The 22,575-nt window shown below is 32.0% G+C and overlaps 2 protein-coding genes across 2 annotated transcripts; both read left to right on the top strand.

Annotated features, from left to right (window-relative positions):
* Window positions 1–11,455: 11,455 nt before the first annotated feature.
* LOC111016031 (protein NRT1/ PTR FAMILY 7.3) lies at window positions 11,456–17,096 on the top strand. Its single transcript, XM_022291272.2, has 5 exons — window positions 11,456–11,661; window positions 12,595–12,733; window positions 13,270–13,487; window positions 15,015–15,577; window positions 15,689–17,096. The coding sequence occupies exons 1-5, from the start codon at window positions 11,629–11,631 to the stop codon at window positions 16,530–16,532; spliced, it is 1,797 nt and encodes a 598-aa protein (XP_022146964.1). The 5' UTR covers window positions 11,456–11,628; the 3' UTR covers window positions 16,533–17,096.
* Window positions 17,097–17,747: 651 nt separating this feature from the next.
* Window positions 17,748–21,912, top strand: COX10 (cytochrome c oxidase 10). The gene is made up of 7 exons (XM_022291273.1): window positions 17,748–18,189; window positions 18,736–18,865; window positions 19,370–19,507; window positions 19,634–19,767; window positions 20,364–20,489; window positions 20,850–20,953; window positions 21,255–21,912. The coding sequence occupies exons 1-7, from the start codon at window positions 17,837–17,839 to the stop codon at window positions 21,623–21,625; spliced, it is 1,356 nt and encodes a 451-aa protein (XP_022146965.1). The 5' UTR covers window positions 17,748–17,836; the 3' UTR covers window positions 21,626–21,912.
* Window positions 21,913–22,575: the final 663 nt, after the last annotated feature.

The following is a 22,575-nucleotide window of genomic DNA, read 5'->3' as shown; positions in this document are numbered from 1 at the left end:
ATTTTCGATCACCTTTTCAGTTAAGTTCAAATATTAGTCAATAAACATAGCTCAATAATTGGCACATGCTCATTTTCTTGAGATGTAAGTCGAACCCTCACATCTCAATTTGTTCTCTGAGAAAAATATTAAATTTTGTAAAAAAAGAGAGAGAAGAAAACTAAATATTAAGTTCGCCGCCGCCCCCCCCCCCCCTACTTGGGCCCAATGGGCCGAAGCTCAGCAATGTTGATGGGCTCGGAATCTGACCTCGCAGTCCAAAAAAACGACATCATGGGCCGAGGCCCAGCTTGTTGCTTTTTGTTCCAGAAATTGCTGCAACCACCGTGAAAATATGGCTTTTCCAAAACGAGCCATGAAAAACAATCAATATCAATTCTCACTTTTTTTTTAATATAGAAAAATTATAACAAATAAAATAACGCTCAGCGTGTTAAGGCACATGTATCTAACCATGAGGTGAATCCGAAACTCGAACCCCTTGATCAATGATACATGCCTTTAACTAGTTGAATTATATTTTACAATAAATATATTAGTGTGATGTTCTAGATTTTTTCGTTTTTCTGTCTTTTTTTTTTTGTGGAATAAAATAAGAAAGGGAAAACATAATATATGGCATATTTACTTCAAATGAGATGAATTTATGGTCAATTGCGTGTTCAAGGTTCTATTTTTCTTTGTGTTCTGTTTTAAGAACTTTGCTTCTCCATGGATTATGGAGTTTTTAAAATTTTGGTCTTAATCACCCTAATAAACAATTAATAATATTTGGGTAATGGGTACTAAGGAGTTTGGCGTGCCTTTTAAGTGTTTATGAATGATTAAACAATATTTTTCAAAAAACTGATAATATTTGGTTTAAATTTTTGGTTGGTGAAGCATGGCTGCATTCATCCTATAGACTTACATGTGTGTGACGAACCTCTTAGAGGTCTTCTGCATATACTGATGGCAGATAGTGTAGGGGTCTCCATGTCCCGCCTTATTTCTTTTTTATTTTTGTTTTTGGGCTTTTTGCCCCTTTGTTCCTCCAAAAAAAAGTGTTAAAAATTGTTTTACCGATTGAAAATACCCTTTTTATAATATATATATATATAGATAAAAAAAATACATAGAGGGATTTAAATAAATAAATAACACTTGAAATGCTTTTAGATGAGCATTTGTGTATCTTCCTTCGCCAAAAATAATTAAAGATAAAAGATGTTTCACTTAAATTTTTTTTTTTTTTTGTCAAAAGCCTCCTAAAACCACCATTACTATATGTTTGTAATTAATAGGGTTAGCCACTACCGAGAGTTGAAGTTAAACGGATTAGTTCGGTGGTTAAGACATTTTGTTCCTTCCTTATATATAATTAAGTTGGAGGTTCAATCTTTCATTCTCATATTTGTTGTACTAAAAAAATCTTGAAGTTAAACAAAAGGGAATTTTTTAAGTTCAATATTATTATTATTATTTTTTCTAGTTCATTTGAAGTTTAATTATGTTTGAACATGTAAAATAATGTACATATACAAAGGATATAATCAAGTAGAAACCCAAGTTTGATTTAAAATTTTCAAAAGATCCCTAAAGTGCATGAATTTTGTATTTTGCACATAAAATTTCAAACTCATTCCTTACTTTGCAAATTATAGCATATTTTCCATGTTGACTCCTAAGGATATTTGTAAGAACACATTCAGTGCATCCACAAGAGGCAAGGTCTACTCATTATTAGACAAGAAGACAATGGAAAAAAAAAAAACGAAACCTGTTTGACAAAGAGAATTCAAACCCAGTCAACTAGAAAAAGATAGGCTCAAATCTCACAACGATCCCACAGACATAATTTCCTCCCCACATACTAGAAATTGAGAATCATGTGTCGGGTGATTTATAATCACGTGTTTAAGTTACTTAAATATCTCAATTGACTTATATGGGTAATCATCTATTTTGAATTGTTTTCACACGTGTAATCAAAACATGTAAAAGAGTCAAAAATCGATTAAACATGTTCGTTTAACGAGTGAGAAACGGGTAATCTTTGATCGCTTAATTTCAAAAGGAAAAAAAAAAAGTTGAGTTGAAACAAATATATAATGATAAAGCTTTAGTTCAAGCCAGCTGGTAATCTCATCGTTTTAAATGGTAATTTAGTGATAAACCTTTCGCAATCACAACAACTTGCCAAAATTAGTTGCTTTTACGAAAAGGCAACATGAATCCAGCTTGAAAAAACAATCCCAAAACCCCTTTTTTGTAATTTCTTTAATAAGTTATAGTGTTGAAAGTCAAAAAAGAAAGACAAAAAATAAATAATAAAAATTTAAAAAAATCCCAACAAGTTGGCAAAAAAAAAAAAAAAAAAAGAAATAACCAAACCAACCACAAGCCGGCGGCGGTGGCGCTTGCTTGCGGTCCAGTTGATAAGCACACACAAAAATGACAGAGATATCCAACCTTGCTTATAAGGGACTTTTTGGATATTTGTAGATTTGTAAATACAATTTTCAATCAATTTTATACAACCATAGTTTATCTTCTTGAATAACAACACAACATTATATGAATAATATGTTGTTTATAAAAAAAATACAATTTTATACGGAGAAATTCATCATTTTATTAAAATATATGATTCTATACGAATGAAGATAAGCAACTAGTTGGATGATGACATATAGTCAATAGATATATTCAAATTTTATTTTCTTCTCTTTACGGTTACTGACATACTATTGGGTTTGCTTGCTATGAGATTGACCATGTGAGTACTACATAGAAAACACAATTATTGTTAAATTATCGATCGACCAAAATGATTAGGTTGATGGGTAACAGTAAACTTAATCATTTATAATAATATCTTAGCACTTTTCTCGTTCGTGGATCAAATATATTATAAGGATTCACAAACATGACTTCTTATTCAAATACTATGTCAAATCATCAATCAAACTAAAAATTTAAGGGAATAGATTACGAGATACCTTATCAATTATCTTGAAGGAACAGTGTAATTAGTTGATTTTAATTGTAAATCTAAACAAGATTTACCTCCCGTATTTTCAAAAGGTCAAATTTTTCGTGCTTTGAAATACGATCATAACTTCTTTACATTAACAAGTTTTGATGGTACATTAACTGTATGAAATTTGTGTCAAATTCCATAAATAAAGACAAAATTAGTTAACTTTTTGAAAAAAATCAAATATAAAACTAGATTTGATTCATCTTGTTTAGATTTTGGTATTGTAAAATCAAAGAGGCGTTTCATCGAACACCTGGTGGGCGTGCGTGCAGAAGCCGTGTCCTAATTGGAGTGCGATACCGATACGAGCGCTTCCTTTTCAGACTCCAGCCAGCTAAGCAGGTGGCCAATACAACAACACGGCGGCGGCTACCCGACGAACAACGACGTCGTTTTCAGCGCGATGACGTTGACCGCCGACAGCGCACTGACACTGCCCCACACCCTGCCCGCGGGCAAACGGGCAGCGTCTCTCTCCGCCATTAAAGCCGAGCTCGCTTACTTGGATCGCACTAGAGAACTCAGAAGCTGAGGGAATGGAATTGGATTCTGTACTGAAACTGAAACTGTGAAAAGACAAAATTAAAATGCTTTAAAAATAAATTTTACAGACTACAGTGGTTGAAATCCACGTCATACGGCAGTGGAATTGTCGCAATTGGCGACGTGGCTCGCACGTTTCCCCACCACTTCCCCTAATTTATTATTAACAATATAGACATTTTATTTACTTGTTTATTTCGAATTAAACTAAAACTTTGTCTATGTTCGAGTAAGCTTGCGTGTAGTGTGTTTAACTCTTATAAAAAAATATTGTTCGTCTATATTATATTTGGGGTTTCGAGCTTGTTGAACGGAATTGTTGGCTGAAATGCTGATAACTTCGACTTTTTATGATAAGGTGTGACATTTATCAAAATACAGTGTTTGTATATGTATCTATGTGTGTATTTTAAAGAGACACGACTTTATAGAAAAATATTAGATATTCTTTATTAGCTTAGCAGGATGTAGGTATTTAAAATTGGAAATTTCTGCTTAACAAAAGTTTAGATACATTCTCGTTAATATGTATTTCGAAAAACTGTTAATTTTTTCAATTTTGCTTTCAAACACAGCATAATTTTGACTTTTTTTTTTAGTAATTATACGTTGTTTTTGTATAATTTTATATATTTTTTGTTGTATTTAAAATTTTATATTTATTTTATGCTTTTTATGTAAATGAGTTATGAAATATGATTTTGTCTTGAGATGTGATTGGAGATGATTTGCTTTTAGAAATGATTTATTTGGAGATGATATTGCTTTTAGAAAGGGATGAAATGACATTTGTAAATAATGAAAAAGAAAAAAGAAACTCGGCTCTAATGCCATATTAAACTACTATTGAATTTAAATGCTTTAATAATTGAAAGATTGTGATTAATTAATTTTTTTAATAATTATGAAAAGTATATAAATTTTAGTGCTTATTCAACTTTATGCTTTAGATTAAAATTAAAGTGACCTCCTTCAGCTAAGTATACGAATCAACATAAGTCATGAATTCAAATTTCTCCTAAAAAAAATTATCACTCTATATAACTAGTAATCATACCTAATCAGTAAATTTAAGTTAAAATCTCCTTCTCTTTATTTATAATATAATATTAAACAAAATTAAATATACAATAAATTTTGTTTTTATTTTTGTTTTTTGTTTTTTCTTATGAAATTTTATCTGGGAGCGATTGTGGCATAATCAAAATCTCATATTTGGTAAACTAAGAAATTGATTTTAAGAAACTTAAAATCACCTTAAATTGATTTTTAAATTATCACTTTGATGATAATTTTGAAAAATCAATTATACTTAAATCTATTTCAACTTTGTTCATTAAATAATAGTTATCTAAATTTGTAGTTTGAAAGTCGGAGATAATTTAATTTAAAAAACGTAAATTAAATAAATGTGGAAACTGGAAAAAATAAAGAGAGAGAGAAGGTCGTTACTTACTATTATTATTATTATTATTATTATTATTATTATTATTATTATTATTATTTTAACGAAAGTGGAAACAGATTAAGTAAGCAACTAAACAAAAGTGGAAAAGTTTGATTGATATAATATATTTTATTCAGTCATTTCCCTTAATTTCTTTTCTTCGTCTTTTTTATTTTCTTTTTCCTGAAAATGAAAGAGAAAAGATCAGATTCATCGACCTAAAAGCCACGTCACCTATCCCATCAATCCCATGCACGATTTTAAATAATAATAATATTATTATTTCCAACGACCCGTTTGGTTGGTGCATTTTGTTTGGTAGATGGGAAAATTAATATTTAAAAACTAAATATATAAAATTTAAATGTCTAAATACTATTTTAGCGGTAATAAAAAAGAAACTATTTTGACCTTTATCCATTCTAGTAACATCCATTTTCGTCCTTCTACTTTTTAAAAGCAACCATTGTAGTCCATTTATTTTTTTATTTATTTTTTTAATCATTAGTTTTCTTGAAATGTAGTCACAATTTTGTATTAAACAGTTTTCGTTATATATAAAAATTTATGTTAAAATTTTACCATAAATGATCAAAATAATAACTTTTTACCATCTATAAAAATAATTAGTTTAAAGTACTTTCGGGGGTTGGCACAGTAGCAAGAGCTTAGATGTTGACACCCAAGATTTCAGACAAACGACACCTAAGATTAATATTTTGAAAATTTTTGTTTTATATTGTTGTACCTAATTCAGCGAGTCAATTGCATTATGTCATTTTTATGATTGTTGAAATTGTTTGGATATTTTTTTTATTTTACCAATTATTTTACAAATGTCTAATATAGACACATATATATTTATTTATTTATTCAACGGTATATGCAAAAGAAAGAGTTTGGTAGGTCGGACGTCAATTTCGAAATAATCAAATGACTAAACGAAAATTTAACTTAAGACTAATATAGGTTTATTATATATACAATATTCATCACCTGAAATTTTTTTTTTTATAAAAACTGACTAGAATAGAAAAATATTACATATTACAGATTTTATATTTATTTGATCACTCACATTAATATTGTGTCACATTATAAATATTTCTTACCCGACATGTGGTTGGCATGTCAATTTTTATCTGACCAAAAGTATCCCATACTAAAAATTAATATCTTCGTACACAAAATTATATAACTATATATAGAATGTTGAATTCAAGTTTGAAACATCTATATATTAGATAGCAAATAATGTCAATTTGATACCCTCATTATATATGTACATGCATATATTGAAAGTTCAATTCAAGTTTGAACCTGCATCTCTATTTCGACCATAAATAATGTCAATTTGATGCTGTTATTTGTTGTACTAAGAAAACACGAATTTTAGAGCCGCGTCTATATTTGGTTATGAGAGCCGACCTCTCCTTTATTTTTCCGAAAGCTTACACAAAACATGCACATATGTTTCATAGAACCTAGCAGCCCACCTCTTTTGTTTGTCTCCCACCAAAAACATGAACTAAATCCCTACCATTTTCTCTCCCGAAGGCATTTTTGGTATATTAAATTAATTATGTTGATCAAATACAGATAAGAAATTATTTAACTTGACTCCTATAATATGATATATAATATATTCTACGATATTCTCGTGAATTGAAAGAGTTCAACATTGTTAACCAAATCATCGTAAATTGTCCTAGGGAAAAAAATTAAATGAAGAATCAAGTATAAATATGTGTTATCCTGAGACATGTGTGTACGAGTCTTAGCTCGGACAATCTAAAGACAAGGAATAAGTGGTGCCAACAGCTCTGCTTCCGACTTGGAAAATATTATGACTCATAGAAAATATGTTGAAGATTGACATAATTAACGTTAATGTTGCTAGTAGAGTACCTTCTAACTACTGACTAAAGGTCCGCTTAATGACAAGTACGAACGTCATCAACGAGCAGAGCGCCAATTATTAAAGCTCCCAAACACAAAGTCTTACATTTTTAAAGGTACAAGTAATTTATGTGCATTAAACTAAGCTCAACTCGATACCAATTTATACTAAATACTAACTTAAGATTCAAGGTATACATGGTCGAGTACTACACTAGACACCAGTGCAACTTTATATTTTCAGGTCGTTTATTAGCCTACATTAGGGGCCGCCTCATATCGCTTGTTGATGTATAACTTCAATCAAAATTCCACATCAACAAGTTCGACAATAAAATTAAAAGTAAAATCAATATTTTTTAAGTTTAACACTCAACCGTTCTTTTTTTTTCCCCCTTTAGTACGACAAATATGAGGATGGTCAATCGAACCTCCAAACTTGAGGAAAGGAATAAGGTGTCTTAATCATTGAGTTATATTCACGGTGTCAAAACGTAATTTTGTTTAAACGTACCATCAAATCTTAATATTATTGTTGTTATCAGCCATGAATACAAAAGAAAATTTTGAACCTATGACCTTTTTATGATATAAAAAATATGTTAATTATAGAGCTACGGTGGTGCCGCTGTAGACAATATAATATTATTAGGAAATATTTTGAAATTTCTCCCTCGTACACTTAATATATATATGTAATATAATAATAATAATAATAATTATTATTATTATTATTATTATTAAATTGTTATTTAGAGCTATGTGAATTGAATGTAGCTGAACAGTATGTTAAGATGTAATGTGTGACGTGTATGATGATATTATTGGATCCAAGAAATTAGATTCTCAAGTTCGAAGTCAAATAAAAAAACAAAATCTCTAATTCTTTTTAAAGCAAATAATTTATTGTATTTTATTTTTATTTTTATTTGCAATAAAGACTTCAATTTCTCACAATAATTATTGGAACGTGAAAAACGATCCAAACGCGAAAGAAAGAAATAAAGAAAGAAAATGATAAATATCATTCGAAATAATTATACTTTGTTTATTACATTATATTCTAACAACGTCTTAGTTGCAAATATAGCAAAAAAAATTTGTAAAATTCATGAAATAGCAACCACATTTAGTTTTTTTTTAAATATAGTCCTTTAAAGAAAAAATGAAAGTCTGAATTTTAAAATCACAATTTTACTCAAATGGTATATAATTGTAATATATATGTAATATATTAGACTACTGATGAATGTTTGGTATACTTGCAATATGTAGTGATATACATCTGATTTACTATTGATATGAATGTATATGGAGTGATGTAATATACATCTGATATACTACGTGTCCGATATACTATTGATATGAGTATCTGATATACTACTGATATAATAAAAATTTGTATTACATTTGAAAATTTTAAAAAATAGGTGACATATTTTGAAATACATAAAAGATTTTTACTAACTACCGTAATTTTTCTACGATAACAAGGTAATTACAATAATGACATAAAATAAATATATATTTATAAATACAGCAAAAAAAATGTAAAACTTTACAAAACTTAGGTATATATTCAAACTCAATTGTCGGACAAGATACATCAAACAAAAAAAGAAAAAAAAAGTTAAATTTGTATTATATTAACAAAAGTAAAAAGTTGTGATATTTTTGTAGAATGCATATATTAAATTGAAATTTATCAAAAACTTTATAAGATATTTTCTGACTTCTTTCCGATATGTGATTTTTGTCAGTTACTTAAAAATCTAAGTTTTTCCAATGGGTAGTTTGATTAATTTGAACTTTGTTTGCAAAATTGAAACTGACTGCCGAAAGCTTCATTTAAAGTCATTATTAATGTTGAATAATTTTATTGTTACAGTATATATATAATATAAAAAATAAAAGGGAGACGAATAATTTCGTTTAACCACATTATATGACTTTCGAAGAAGAAAATGAACCCAATCAATATAACTTAAATTTTGAAATTGAATTAAATTGAGTTTAAATAGTAGTTGAAATAATTAATTATCTTAAAGCTATATAATATTTAATTAAAGTAAAGGTCATTTTTTTAATTAAGAATATTTTTCCCACGAGCTCGTGATTATGTTTACTTATACATCAATCTCTTTAGTTCAATAATTATTTTAGATTTTTCTACCCTCGAAAAATGTTAAGAAGTAGAGTTAAATATTATTTTTTCGTAACATACCATATGACGAATAATTAATATATATAATATATATGTTAACATATTAATTAATTGAACTGTTCTTAAGCTAATATAAATTACTATATTTATTTTATGTTTTAAAAAATTGCAATAACATATTACTACGGAGGGAATTAATATATAGTATTTTTTACTTATTTATTAATTTAAACTTTAAAATTAAATAAGCTAGGCAATTTTTACCTTGGCTTAATTTCTATTAATTTAACCACTAATTTTAACCCATAAACAATGTAAAGAACTATAAAAACTCATGAATTTGGATGAAAGTCAATATTTGCACAATTAATTTGTTTATTTATTAGTACTTCTCCAAACCATATAAAGTTTGAGTTTAATACATATATTATCACACTTATTCAAATTAAAGGTACGATTATATGAATTTGAAAGCTTTAGTAGAAATGATTAATTTTTAGACCTTGCTTTATTATATATATATATAATTATAATTATAATTATAATGATCACCTAATTAAGATTCACCTAATTAAGATTCTAAGATTATCTCTATCTGAACAACTATATGATTAAATAATTAGATGGAGTATATATTTTTTAAAAAATTTGTAATTACAAAAAATTGTGCACCCTACGCACTTTTTATCTTACCTTTTTCCTTTATTTTTGTGTGGATTTAATGTGAATTTTTTAAAATAATTATTTTATTTATGACACAGCCATTTTATAGTATCCACTGATTTATTTTTTCCAATTTTAACATTGACCGATAATGTGATAAATATGCACCATTATTAAAAGATGAGATAAAATTCCTTTAAAAAATAATAAAGATATTTGTTCGTTTCGGTGAATTCATATATATTATTTTATTTTTTTGAGAAGTTCTTCCCCCTTCATTCTTTTTAATTAGGTGATAATATATTTTGAGGGGTATTTTTGGAATTGAAAAGACACATTTATTACAAAGGTGGTTTTGTTTCTTCTTTGATTTGCTCCTATAAAATGGCATTTTTAAGAATAAAAATATTCAGGACGCCAATCATAATTAATTTAAATTGATAATATTTTTACTTGCATGGAGAAACAATCGCTCTATATAAAATCTAGGGTAAAATTTTGTGGATAGAAACCACAAGTACCAAAATAGTTTTATATACAAAAATATTAAATTCAATCAAATTAAAATCTTAGGTATTTTGATGGATAGGATATACATTAATCAATTATATTCTCGGACGAAAAGAAAAATCCCTGAACACCAATTGAAGTATAACTAAACTAATTAGTTATGTATTTCTAACTTTTGTTCATTTTTTCCTTATACTTTGAAAATGTTAGTTTTAATAATGGTAAAAAATTACCACAGACAAAAGTTGAAAGTTTCATAACTCAAAATATGATTTAACCACTAATCTAGTACAATTGGGAGAAATTTTATCTTCCTATTTTGCCATTTAATTTTAATAATTTTATCTATTACTTCACTGATAGTTGTGTCATTCATCTATCCGTCTCCAAATCTCTTCAAATTCCACAAATTCTCTCTCCCTCTCTGAACCGCCCTCTTAATTTTCAAATACATACTCTCCGATTACAAATTTTACTTTTCTCAAATAATTTTAACTCTCCCTCGAAAACTTTATTTATCTCTCATAATCATTTCCATTATTTCTTTCTCATTCACTCTTACAATTTTTTCTCCACCCAATCAAATTTCTTATTCAAATTATCATTTATTTAAGTTTATTTGAAATTTCAAAGATGAATATATAGATAATATTTAAAAAGAGAGAGAGAAAATTAGCGAATATGAGAGGGTAATGATCGAGAGAGAAAAACTTGTAAAGATTAAGAGATGGTATTTAGAAATATAGATAAAATTAGAAGAATTGAGAGAGAATTTGTATTTGAACCACAAAATTACTCTTAGGTAATAAAATGATAAACGATGCAGGTGTTGTTTACTAGTTAATAAAAAAATCACACCCACTCAAATCCTATAAATCAAAATTTTCTTTTTTTCTACTCAAACTAGCTATTTTAATTACTCTCATCATATATTAACCAAGTGATCAACCAAAATATCAGAAGTTCAAATCACTAACTAGATCGCTAACTCAAGAGAACAAAAATAAAGAATCATTAACTCACACTTTTTCCTTTTTTCTTGTTTTTTTATTAATAAATTCTTTTTTTCTTGTTTTTTTTTATTAATAAATTCTCTATCTCTGTCTTTCCTCCTCCCTTCTGATCCCCTCTCCCTCTCTCTCGACACAGCTGTCCACTCTCTCTCATGATTTTCTCTCTCCTCAGAGTCTATAAATAGATCCCAAATCCCACATCGCATATCCCCAGATACACCTCTCCAAACCATCTCTTCCCATTTCATCATCATCCATCCATCATATCCTCTCCAAAATTAACTTTTTGTTTTCTTTTTTCTCCCACAAAAATCCGCCATTGTTGTTTCTCTCTCAAGTTCTTCCACTTCCACTGCACGCCCTCCCAATGGCGTGTCTCAATACCTCCTGTTTTCGTCAGGTTTGTATTGTGCCATACAACTTTTCACTTCATCTCTTCTTTATATTTACTTCCTGCGTTGCATCGATTTACATATACGTATCTCGACTAATCTGGTATGGTAGATGATATTAATATTCTAAATCATTTAGTCGAAAAAGATAAAAAAAAAACCTAGCAAAATTTATAATTTATGTATATTAAAATGGTTCTAAGAGTAAAAAAAGCTCAAAACCGTAAGATATATGGGTTGATGGTATATTTTTATTGTATTATTAAATAAAGAAGTGAATTGTACTCCATTTTTGTAGTTAATAAAAATACACCGCATCAAAAAGTGAGTAATTTAGCTACGAATATTTGAACTGGGTGATGATTGTTTAATCAGTTTTTTTAAGAAAAATATTTTGCTGTAAAGACCATTAATTTGATAATTTGACAATTCATTAATTTATATAAAAAATCTCTATTTTTCATTTCACTCTTTTAGAATATTTACTTCAAATGTTTCCCCCTTTTTTTAACTTGAATCACATCTCTCTATAAAAAAGTAATGATGTGGGAATAGGATGAGGGAGAGGGAAATTTTAAGTGGAACTTTTTATTTCTACTTTTATTATTATTAATTTTTGCTGTTGGTGTTGCCGTACCATTGAGTGGGTATCGTTTGACGTGTTTTAGGGATCAGTGTTGGATTCATAAGTGAACCAAAAAAAAAAAAAAAGTGAAAAAGCACTTTCGTTTGTTCAGAAAACTTTACTCTATTTTTCTTTTTTCCAAATTCTTCTCTGAAGCTTTTTTTATTTCTTTAATAATTTTAAGGAATATATATATATATATATGGTTTGGATTCAGAACTTTGAGCTGATTATTCCTTCTGATTCCTGAAATTCGGTGCTTTTTTAAATAGTTAGCTGATGGGTGACACAAATCACATGACACTTTTTTTTTCAGACTGTTGGAGAGAAGACGACGAAGAAGAGGACGATATCGGAGAAAGAAACATGTACGCTCGATGGAGCTGTCGACCGACACGGCCATCCTGCCATCCGGGACAAAACCGGAACTTGGTTCGCAGGAATCCTGATACTAGGTATGTCCGACCAAACCAGCCCATGCATGGCAGACCACACACATATATAACTAATCGGACTAAAAAACAATCTATTTTAGTTCGGCAACATGTAAGATGGTGACTCGAACTTCGGACCTTAACCAATTAAGCTATGTTCAGTTTTTTTTAAGAAACTAAATTTAGGTTAGACAATAGATTCAAGTATATTAATTTCTTTATTTGTGAAATAAAAACCTACATCCCTCTTATAATATATGTTATTGAGATTCAAAAGGTTCGAAGCTAATAGATTAAAGTATATATTTACAGTGACGGTAACAATGAATTTTAAATTTTTCTTAAAAGATCATAAACGTATTAGACACATGACTCTTAAAGTCTTTTTTCTAGGACAACAAATGCAAGAACGTGTGTATTGGAACATTCGAACCTCCGACCTTACTGCAATTCAATCGATGAACCAAATTTAAATAAATAAAAAAAAAGAGAATATATATATTGTTGAAAATTGATGGTGAAAAATTATTTGATGGAATGAAAAATGGTTTATGCAGTGAACCAAGGGCTGGCGACACTGGCGTTCTTCGGAGTAGGAGTGAACTTGGTGCTGTTTCTGACACGGGTGGTGGGACAGGACAACGCCGCGGCGGCCAACAACGTTAGCAAGTGGACAGGAACTGTCTACATTTTCTCTCTTCTTGGTGCCTTCCTCAGCGATTCCTACTGGGGAAGGTTCAAGACTTGTGCCATTTTCCAGGCTATTTTCGTCATTGTAAGTCCCCCTTTTTTCCTTAACTGCAATCACTTCTACCTTTAATGCTTTCTTGATCACTTTTTTTAACAGTCCCACCAAACTTTTTATTTTCATAGGTAATTCATACTACTGAAGTTAGTCATTTTAAACTATTTAATTATCATTATTGTCCTTAATACTTTGTTCTTGTATGTCAATAATGCCGATGACCTAACATGACGTAGCGCGTTATTTGGTTCGAGGGTGTCATGTCAATTTATCGTATTATTGTTTTTTTTTGGTTGCTGTTAACTAAAACTATTCAAATCAAAATAGTGGGTCTAAAAATGTTAGAAATGGCCAATGGGGAACTGATAATTGAAGTAAAATGGCAATGTTTATAATTATACTCTGACATGTGAAGATAAACAGTAGTTTGATAGGGTATCAGAATGTTGAGTAGTGAATTTTTTTTTTTCAAATTAAAAATATAAATGGAACTATTTATAGGGTCGATTTCAACTTTGCAACTAAATATATGACTCCACTTGTTGAAAATTATAGTGGGTACTTATGACCCCACGATGTCGTTTAAAGAGAAAAAGTATATAAAAGTTAAAAAAAATTAGAAAAAAAAAAACTGCCTTTATTCATGACATAAGCCTTGGCAAATGTATGCTTTATATAAACCATAAGACAATGTTTAATAAAGTGTGAGCTCAAGGAAAATGTGTGATGGAAAGTGTTGGCCCAATAATGCTTAGATCAAGGAAAAATAATTAAAAAAAAAAAACTTGGGCCCCACATATGACATTTATTAACTTTTTATTGAATAACAAATATTGATGTAATAATACAAAGTAATAAAACAAACTACTAGAAATGTTTGTTTGGCTCATAAGGCTGAATTTGTGAAATCTAGTGGTAAAAAGCTTAGATTTGCATAATTTGCATTGGAATTATTAAAGAGAAGCTATGAGAAGTTGAGTTTGTGTTGACTATCTTCAGTGTGTAGACTAAACAATTATTTTAACAGTCATAAAAGATGAGTATAGCAACTCCCATATACTTGAGTTGTAGAAGCCTAACCAAGTCAAACAAAACATATTTTTTTTCAATATACCATTTCAATTTTGGAGGAGGAAACTCGAACCTTCAACTACAAAGAAGATCGCTAAAACTAGGCTTACGTTGACAACAAAACACTAATGCATCCAATATTAGCTAAAGTTTGTTTTTAAGAAAATGTAAAACAATGAAGAAATTTTTGGGTATAAGTAAAAAATATCTGGCCATTAGTTTCTTGTCATGATTTATCTTTCAATAGACAGGACATCTAAACAAATGGATAAGAAGTCACGATGTAAGAACAATACTTAGGAGAATATCGATGGACGCCCATCTTTTACGTGACGATCATTAAACTCTATTGGTAGTCGCACAAAGATGGATACTGACATGTAAACATCTAAACATTGTTGACCCGTAAACATCTAAGTATTGTTGAAAGTAAATATGGAGAAAGAACAAGTTTTGTTTACCTTTTTTTTTTTTCGTTTTGAACAGGGTCTTGCTTCACTATCAATAACATCCTACATATTTCTGGTGAGACCAAAGGGGTGTGGTGATGAACAAACTCCATGCAATTCCCGTTCCTCCTTCCACATGGCTCTGTTCTACCTCTCTGTTTACTTGGTTGCCCTTGGCAATGGAGGTTACCAGCCCAACATAGCCACATTTGGGGCAGACCAGTTTGATGAAGAGGACCCTAAAGAAGGCCTCTCCAAAATTGCCTTCTTCAGCTACTTCTACTTGGCTCTCAACCTTGGCTCCCTCTTCTCCAACACTATTTTGGGTTACTTTGAGGATGAAGGCATGTGGGTCCTTGGTTTTTGGGCTTCTACAGCCTCTGCTGCCATGGCTTTGCTCTTGTTCCTATGTGGAATCCCTAGGTACAGACATTTCACTCCTAAAGGAAATCCCCTCTCTAGGGTCTCTCAGGTGGTGATTGCAGCCACCACAAAGTGGAAGGTTCAGATCATGACTGATTCAGAGGGTTTGTTTGACGAAGATGACAAGGAATTAGTCAGCAACGGAGCTAGGAAGATTCTCCATACCAATGGATTCAAGTGAGTTTCGTGATCAATTTTTGTTTTATTTGAAGGAGTTTTTGTCATTGTTCTGTTTCTGAGAAAAGTGAATGTGATTTGTGAATCTGTGATTGTGTCATTGTTCTACAGATTTTTGGATAGAGCAGCAGTAATTACCTCGTCGGAGTCGGACCAATTGGAGGACGGAGCTCGGAATCCATGGCGTCTCTGTACTGTTACTCAAGTCGAAGAAGTCAAATGCATCCTCAGACTCCTGCCGATTTGGCTTTGCACGATCCTCTACTCCGTCGTCTTCACTCAAATGGCTTCTCTGTTCGTCGAGCAAGGCGCCGCCATGAGAACCAACATCTCCACGTTCCACATCCCTCCCGCAAGCATGTCCAGCTTCGACATTCTCAGCGTCGCAGCGTTCATCTTCATCTACCGCAGAGTAATCGATCCAGTCTACGCTCGATTGACCAAATCAAGCGTCACCGAGCTTCAAAGAATGGGGATCGGCCTCGTAATCGCAATCTGCGCCATGGTATCCGCCGGAACCGTCGAGATTTTCAGATTAAAACACGCCACAAGAGATTGCCTCCACTGCGATGGATCGAGTTCCTTAAGCATATTCTGGCAGATTCCGCAGTACGTTCTGATCGGCGCATCGGAGGTCTTCATGTACGTCGGACAACTGGAATTCTTCAACAGTCAGGCGCCGGACGGACTGAAGAGCTTCGGTAGCGCGCTGTGTATGACGTCGATTTCGTTCGGAAACTACGTGAGCAGCTTGCTGGTGACGATCGTGATGAAGATCTCGGCGACCGATAACATGCCGGGATGGATCCCCGGAAACCTAAACAGAGGCCATTTGGACAGATTTTTCTTCCTCTTGGCCGCCCTCACGGCGGCGGACCTCGCCGTCTACATCCTCTGCGCGAAATGGTACAAGTACATCAAATTCGAGAGCCGGGAGGCGGACGCCGCCGTCTAGGGTTTTTCTCCGGTCGACGGTGGCGGCGGAGAGGTAGAGCGTAGTTGCCAGTGGAATCCACGCCGTTCGATCTGATTTGGATGGTGTCTGATCAAATTATTTGATTGGAGAAATAAATAAATAAATATTTTCAAGGTGATTTGATCGAAGTCGTTGAAATTGGATAGGACAATTGTGGCCGTAGATCCGGTTGAAGGGATGATCAACCGTTGGTGCTATGAGACTAGAGAGATGATTCCGATTACTTCTCCAGTTGAGCGGGTGTTGTGAGATATTTTACTTGACCATGTGGGTGTGTTGAGTAAAACTTTTGTTCATCTCTTCCATTTAATTCAATGTTTCATTATTATGTAAAAAAGTTGTATCACTCTTCACTCCCATGTCTAGTTTAATTGGTTAATTTTAACTTTAAAGTCCAATTAAATGATCAAATATATGTTTTTTAGTACAACATGTGGGGTAAAGGATCGAACTCACAACCTTTTGGTTTGAGATATATGTCAATTACCCCGAGCTATACTCGCTTTTGTAAACAAAATATATGTTTTAGTTTTATTTCGTTTATGATGTTTTTGTATATTTTTTAAATTTAATATTTGATATTTAGAAAATTTTAATTTAAGTTATCAATGTTGGTAATGTTAAAATTGGTTGACGGTAAAATAATATGACATAATATTTAGTAGATTGACGAAAACTTAAGATGGACTATCCAAATTGTTTGGATAGTTTAATGGGCTCATCGATGGCTCTCATAAGTCAATGATTTAATCCTTCATCATGCAATTGTTAAAACTTATTAATAATAATAATAAACTAAGGTCACAGCTCTAAAAAGTACAAGTAATAATAAAAAAAAAATGGATGACATTTTGCTAATTTTCTAAAGGTTGAATCTCCATCTCCGTATTTTTGTGCTAAAAAAAACTACAAACATATTCAAATTTAGTTAATCACAATAACTCTTAAAAAATATTTACAATAAATCATAGTATTTAATCCACTAATGAGTAAAAATATTTGGCAGACTTCCATCGAAATAATTAATTATCAACCAATAATATATTTTCTCAGGAAAAAGAAAAACCAATAATATATAGGATTACATTGAAATTATTGACCCAAGACATATTTTACATTAAATATCTACAAATTCGATATATTGTTTTAGAAAAATCCACTTGAAAAAAGAAAATCAACGAAAATATGAATAATATAATATTTGTCGAGCCTCGGGCATCCAAGGTCTGTTTCTCGACCGCGTCAGATCCCAAAATCCGTCCCGCGCCATCGCCGCTGCCGCCATGTGGAGAAGCTCCCGGAGTTTCTCATCCAAACTCCGGTCACCGTCTTCCTCTCCCAGCCCTAAAACCACACCCTCCGCTTCCACTTTCTATGGTCACAACGGCGTTGCTCGTCCATTTCTTCGCGCCCTCCATCCATATTCATCATCGTTGTTCAATTCGTTATCTTCGTCGCCGTCCTCTTCGGATCCCATCAGAATAGGGTTTTCGAATTCTTATGGATTTCGAGCATGTTCTAGTGTTGCTGATCCGTCGTCTTTGGCTTCCGCATCGGTTTCTAGAGCCAGGGAGGTCGTGGATTTAGCTCGCCATTATGGTCGCTGTTACTGGGAGCTCTCCAAGGCTCGCCTTAGGTACTTTGTTACTGTTAAATTGATTGTGTTCATTTGTTGGTAGTGTTTGACCGTGCTTTTACGGTTTAATTTTACTCTAATTTAAGTAAAATTTGATTTCGTATCATGGGCTTTGCAATATACTGCAACAATTGAGCTACAGCACCAAAGGGCAGCATTGAATCTCAATGAATCCCAAAATTCTGACGAGGAATATATTGTAACTATTGGGTCGTCTCGTGTCTATCTTTCTTTTTTTTTGTTTTGGATTTTTTCTTTATAATTATAGCTTCTATTTTAGGAACTTCGAGTATTATTTGTCTTCATCATGCAAATGCATCAGTTCGAGTCGACGTTAGTATTTTATGCCAGAGTTAAGGATATTTTATTGGTTGATATTATTAGGTTGAAAAATAACCTTAACTGTATCTCTTTCTTTCTTCAATGGAGGTTCTTGTTCTCATGAAAAGTTTTTTCTTTTCTTCCTACTTGCATGAACTAATTTGTACCTCTAAATTCATGTTTATGACTATTGTATCTTGTCTCGGATTTACACATCTGTTGCAGCATGCTGGTTGTTGCAACTTCTGGGACTGGGTTTGTTCTAGGGAGTGGAAGTGCTATGGACCTTGGGGGACTTTGTTGGACTTGTGCTGGTACCATGATGGTTGCAGCATCTGCAAACTCCTTAAATCAGGTTTTTTTTCCATCGTCAATTTTATTTTGTGATATTGAAACCTTAAATCCGCTTTCTTGCATCGTAAATTGAAAACTCTAAAAAGTTCCCATGTTGTATTTGTGTCTTAATTTTTTAGAAAATAGCGCTTCACTTTGTAATTGTTGCATCGTATTCATGTATATTGTTCGTGTCCATGCTTCTTAGGTGATCACTTCGAGTTTTGAGACTTGTGACATAATAGCCAATGTTGTAAAAGATTAGAACTAATAAAACACGGACCTGTTTATGATTCTGGATGATATCATGGAAAATAATTGCAACATCTTTGCCTATTGGTTTGTTGTTGTTTTTTGGCTGAAATTGACTTCCACTAAGATAATAACAGCGCGACCTTGATATCAACACCCACTATTCCTTGGAAGTCATGAGAGAAACTTAAGCTGCTTATCTACAAAAGCATTAGATTTCCATGTTCGTGTAATTTTCTTGTTAGTTACACTAATTAGAAATTTATTTAACTAGGTTTTCGAAATAAACAATGATGCTAAAATGAAGAGAACACAACGAAGACCACTACCCTCAGGGCGCATCACAGTACCACATGCAGTCACCTGGGCAACTTCTGTTGGTTTAGCTGGCACTGTTATGTTAGCTAGCAAGGTGACAAGATAAATCGCTCATCATCTTTTTATTGTCATTCAACCATTATTTATAAATATGTTGCCAATTTCCACTGACTATGAGCCAATATGCTTATTTCAATCTTTATCGACAAGGTTGTTGCAGGCTAATATCTTGGCAGCTGGTCTTGCAGCTTCAAATTTGATTCTCTATGCATTTGTATATACCCCACTTAAGCAGATTCACCCTGTTAATACATGGGTTGGGGCCATAGTTGGTGCTATTCCACCACTTCTTGGGTACGTTTTTACCCAGTGTTCCGCCTATATGTTTTTTTAAGTAAAATAGATGTTCCCCCTTTAGAAAACAGAGGTTTTTACATATCGGGCCCTTACCTTTCAAATTTGACAATTAAATCTTCCGACTAAATAACCCTTTCATCCTAGACAACAAGTGGAGTCTCATGTTTTTTCTCATTTGATCTATGTGGTTTTTGTAAGATATTGCTGCATAAGTACTGTTAGGATTTGAGTGTACATTGCAGTTCAAGTGACAATGAAGTTTAGCTATGGGTCCTTTAGTATGCGTAATATGATTATTTGTGTTTGATTATCTACAAACATTAGATTTTTATGTGGTATTTTCTCCATTTTAAGTTACTAGACTAAAGTATACAAAATAGATGCTGATTATGGCATTGTAGACACAAACCAAAAGACAGGACAATAATAGACACGAGCCTAATTGTTGCCAAGGACAATTAAATGATCATGATCAAGGAAACATCTGAATTAAAACTTAAAACTAATATTTTGTAATGATATCATATTGAACATAGTCATAATCCTTAGCTTGCAGCCTTGCAGTATGAAAGCTCTTTGATGTGGTTTTTCAGGTGGGCTGCTGCTTCAGGACAAATATCTTTGAACGCAATGATTCTCCCTGCTGCTCTTTACTTTTGGCAAATACCCCATTTTATGGCTCTTGCATATTTATGCCGTGACGATTATGCTGCTGGAGGGTAAGGACATATTATGATTGCAATACTTATTGGTATGTTAATTGTTTCCCATCAAATTATCATCAGTGTTATAATGAATACTTGCTAAAAGTGTTCATGCACCTGGATGATTTGAAATATATTGGAAATTTGGAAGAGTTTTAAGGGTTCAAGTTTACTTTCAGTTTAGATTAAATTGTCATAGGTTGCCAAACGTCCTGACAATTTAATATTAGAAGCTTAACAATATGAAATTTACGGCGGCTTCATGTGGTTCACAATTTTCATATTTTTTCAAAATTTAAAACACATAATGAGAAGTTGTTTGGTTATAGGGACTATTTGTGGTTCCTTCTCTTAGCCTGCTCTCTTTTATTTTAGGTATAAAATGTATTCTCTTGCTGATGCTTCTGGCAAGAGAACTGCCGCAGTGGCTCTAAGAAACTGTCTGTATCTCGTTCCTCTGGGATTCTTGGCTTATGATTGTAAGTTACAATCACACCCTCTTTATATTTGGTTACCAGCAGCAGATTTCATCATGATGCAAGCAAATTATAAGTAGTTATGAGTAGTTTTCAAGTCACAATAGCTCATTCCTCATAGGCAGAGTACACAGTGTAGAACTAATGTATAGTACTGATCTAAAAGGACTAAATTTTGGTGTCACGTTGTTCTAGTACTCGTTAAGCTATAATACCTTTGACCACTGTGTTGTATACCTGTTTTTGTCCCTAAACACGACCGAATTCACACCGGTATTTCCTTGTTGAATTTTAATCTTTTCAGGGGACATCACTTCAGGTTGGTTCTGCCTAGAATCATCTATCCTCACTCTTGCAATCAGTGCGACCGCATTTTCTTTCTACCGTCACTGCACGATGCAGAAAGCAAGAAGGATGTTTCATGCTAGCCTCTTGTACCTTCCTGTTTTCATGTTAGGACTTCTGCTCCACCGTCTTCCTGACAACGAGCAGACGATGGAAGAAGATAGTTTCGAGAGGATGTTGGATGGTCGAGCACAGGAGGAGGATGGATATATTGCACGAAATAACAAGACAGGGTATAGCAAAGGTGTCGCCCAAGGACGACCGCCTGTTGCGTACGCCTCGGTTGCACCCTTCCCTTTTTTGCCTGTTCCATTATATGCTGATTCTTGATGAACTTAGTTCCTGTTTTGCTTTGTAACCATCCACCTTCAACAGCTTCCTCTTTTGAGTGGAAATAATGAGGAAGGATCTCAAATTATGTAAAATCAATTATTGCTCATTTTGTATGGTGATAGAAATACGCAGAGGTATACATACTACTGTGATATTTTTGGGGCATGCAGTGAGACTTTCCATTCTTTTTTTTTTTTACGACAGGTGAGTCGAGAATTCGAACTAGTCAAACATATGTATCTTTAACCCATTGAGCTAGGCGACTTTGCATTACTCTTTCTTCACATTTTAGGCATGGCCATTTGACACTTCCCAATCTATTTTCTTTTGTATGTTATGTTCGCGGTTAAACTGAAAAAACTCCCCACGGACCGAAAAATATATTTATTCTTCTATTTTTATGTTTATTTTATCTCAAGTCAACAAATAGATGCTTATATCTTTTTCTTAAAAGGGTGTGACTATATTTGTTTAGAAATGAAGGGAAACGTTCAGAATTTGGTGCATTTTAATGCTTCTCTTTGAGTTATCGATCTTTTATACGTTTTATACGATTAATCAGACTAACATTTAAATTTGTTAAACCCTACCTTCCAAAAGTTATATCAAATATTTATGATTTTTTTTTGTAATATTATATTGGATAATTAGATATGGAGTATTTTTCATCTCTATATTGGTACCTGTCTCTAACCAATATTTAATATGCATTGAACTAAGAAATTTAGTAGAAGAACTGGATTTAATATTGCCATTTTGTACAAATTGGATATATAAATTACTTTTTTCAATGATTTTTAGGTTCACTATATCATTATTTTTTTTCCTTAGAAAAGAAAAGCTTTATAGTTTGATTTAAGATAAATTGGATTAGCGTCCACTTAAAATAATTGCATCCATAATACTTCGCTTGACGATTGGATATGATACGGTATGGTACTCGTGAT

Source organism: Momordica charantia (genome assembly GCF_013281855.1).
Source record: "Momordica charantia cultivar OHB3-1 chromosome 5 unlocalized genomic scaffold, Mcharantia_2.0 BLBB01000005.1, whole genome shotgun sequence".
Taxonomy (NCBI): domain Eukaryota; kingdom Viridiplantae; phylum Streptophyta; class Magnoliopsida; order Cucurbitales; family Cucurbitaceae; genus Momordica; species Momordica charantia.
Note: the sequence above shows the minus strand (reverse complement) of the source record. Positions and strands in the feature narration are given on the sequence as shown.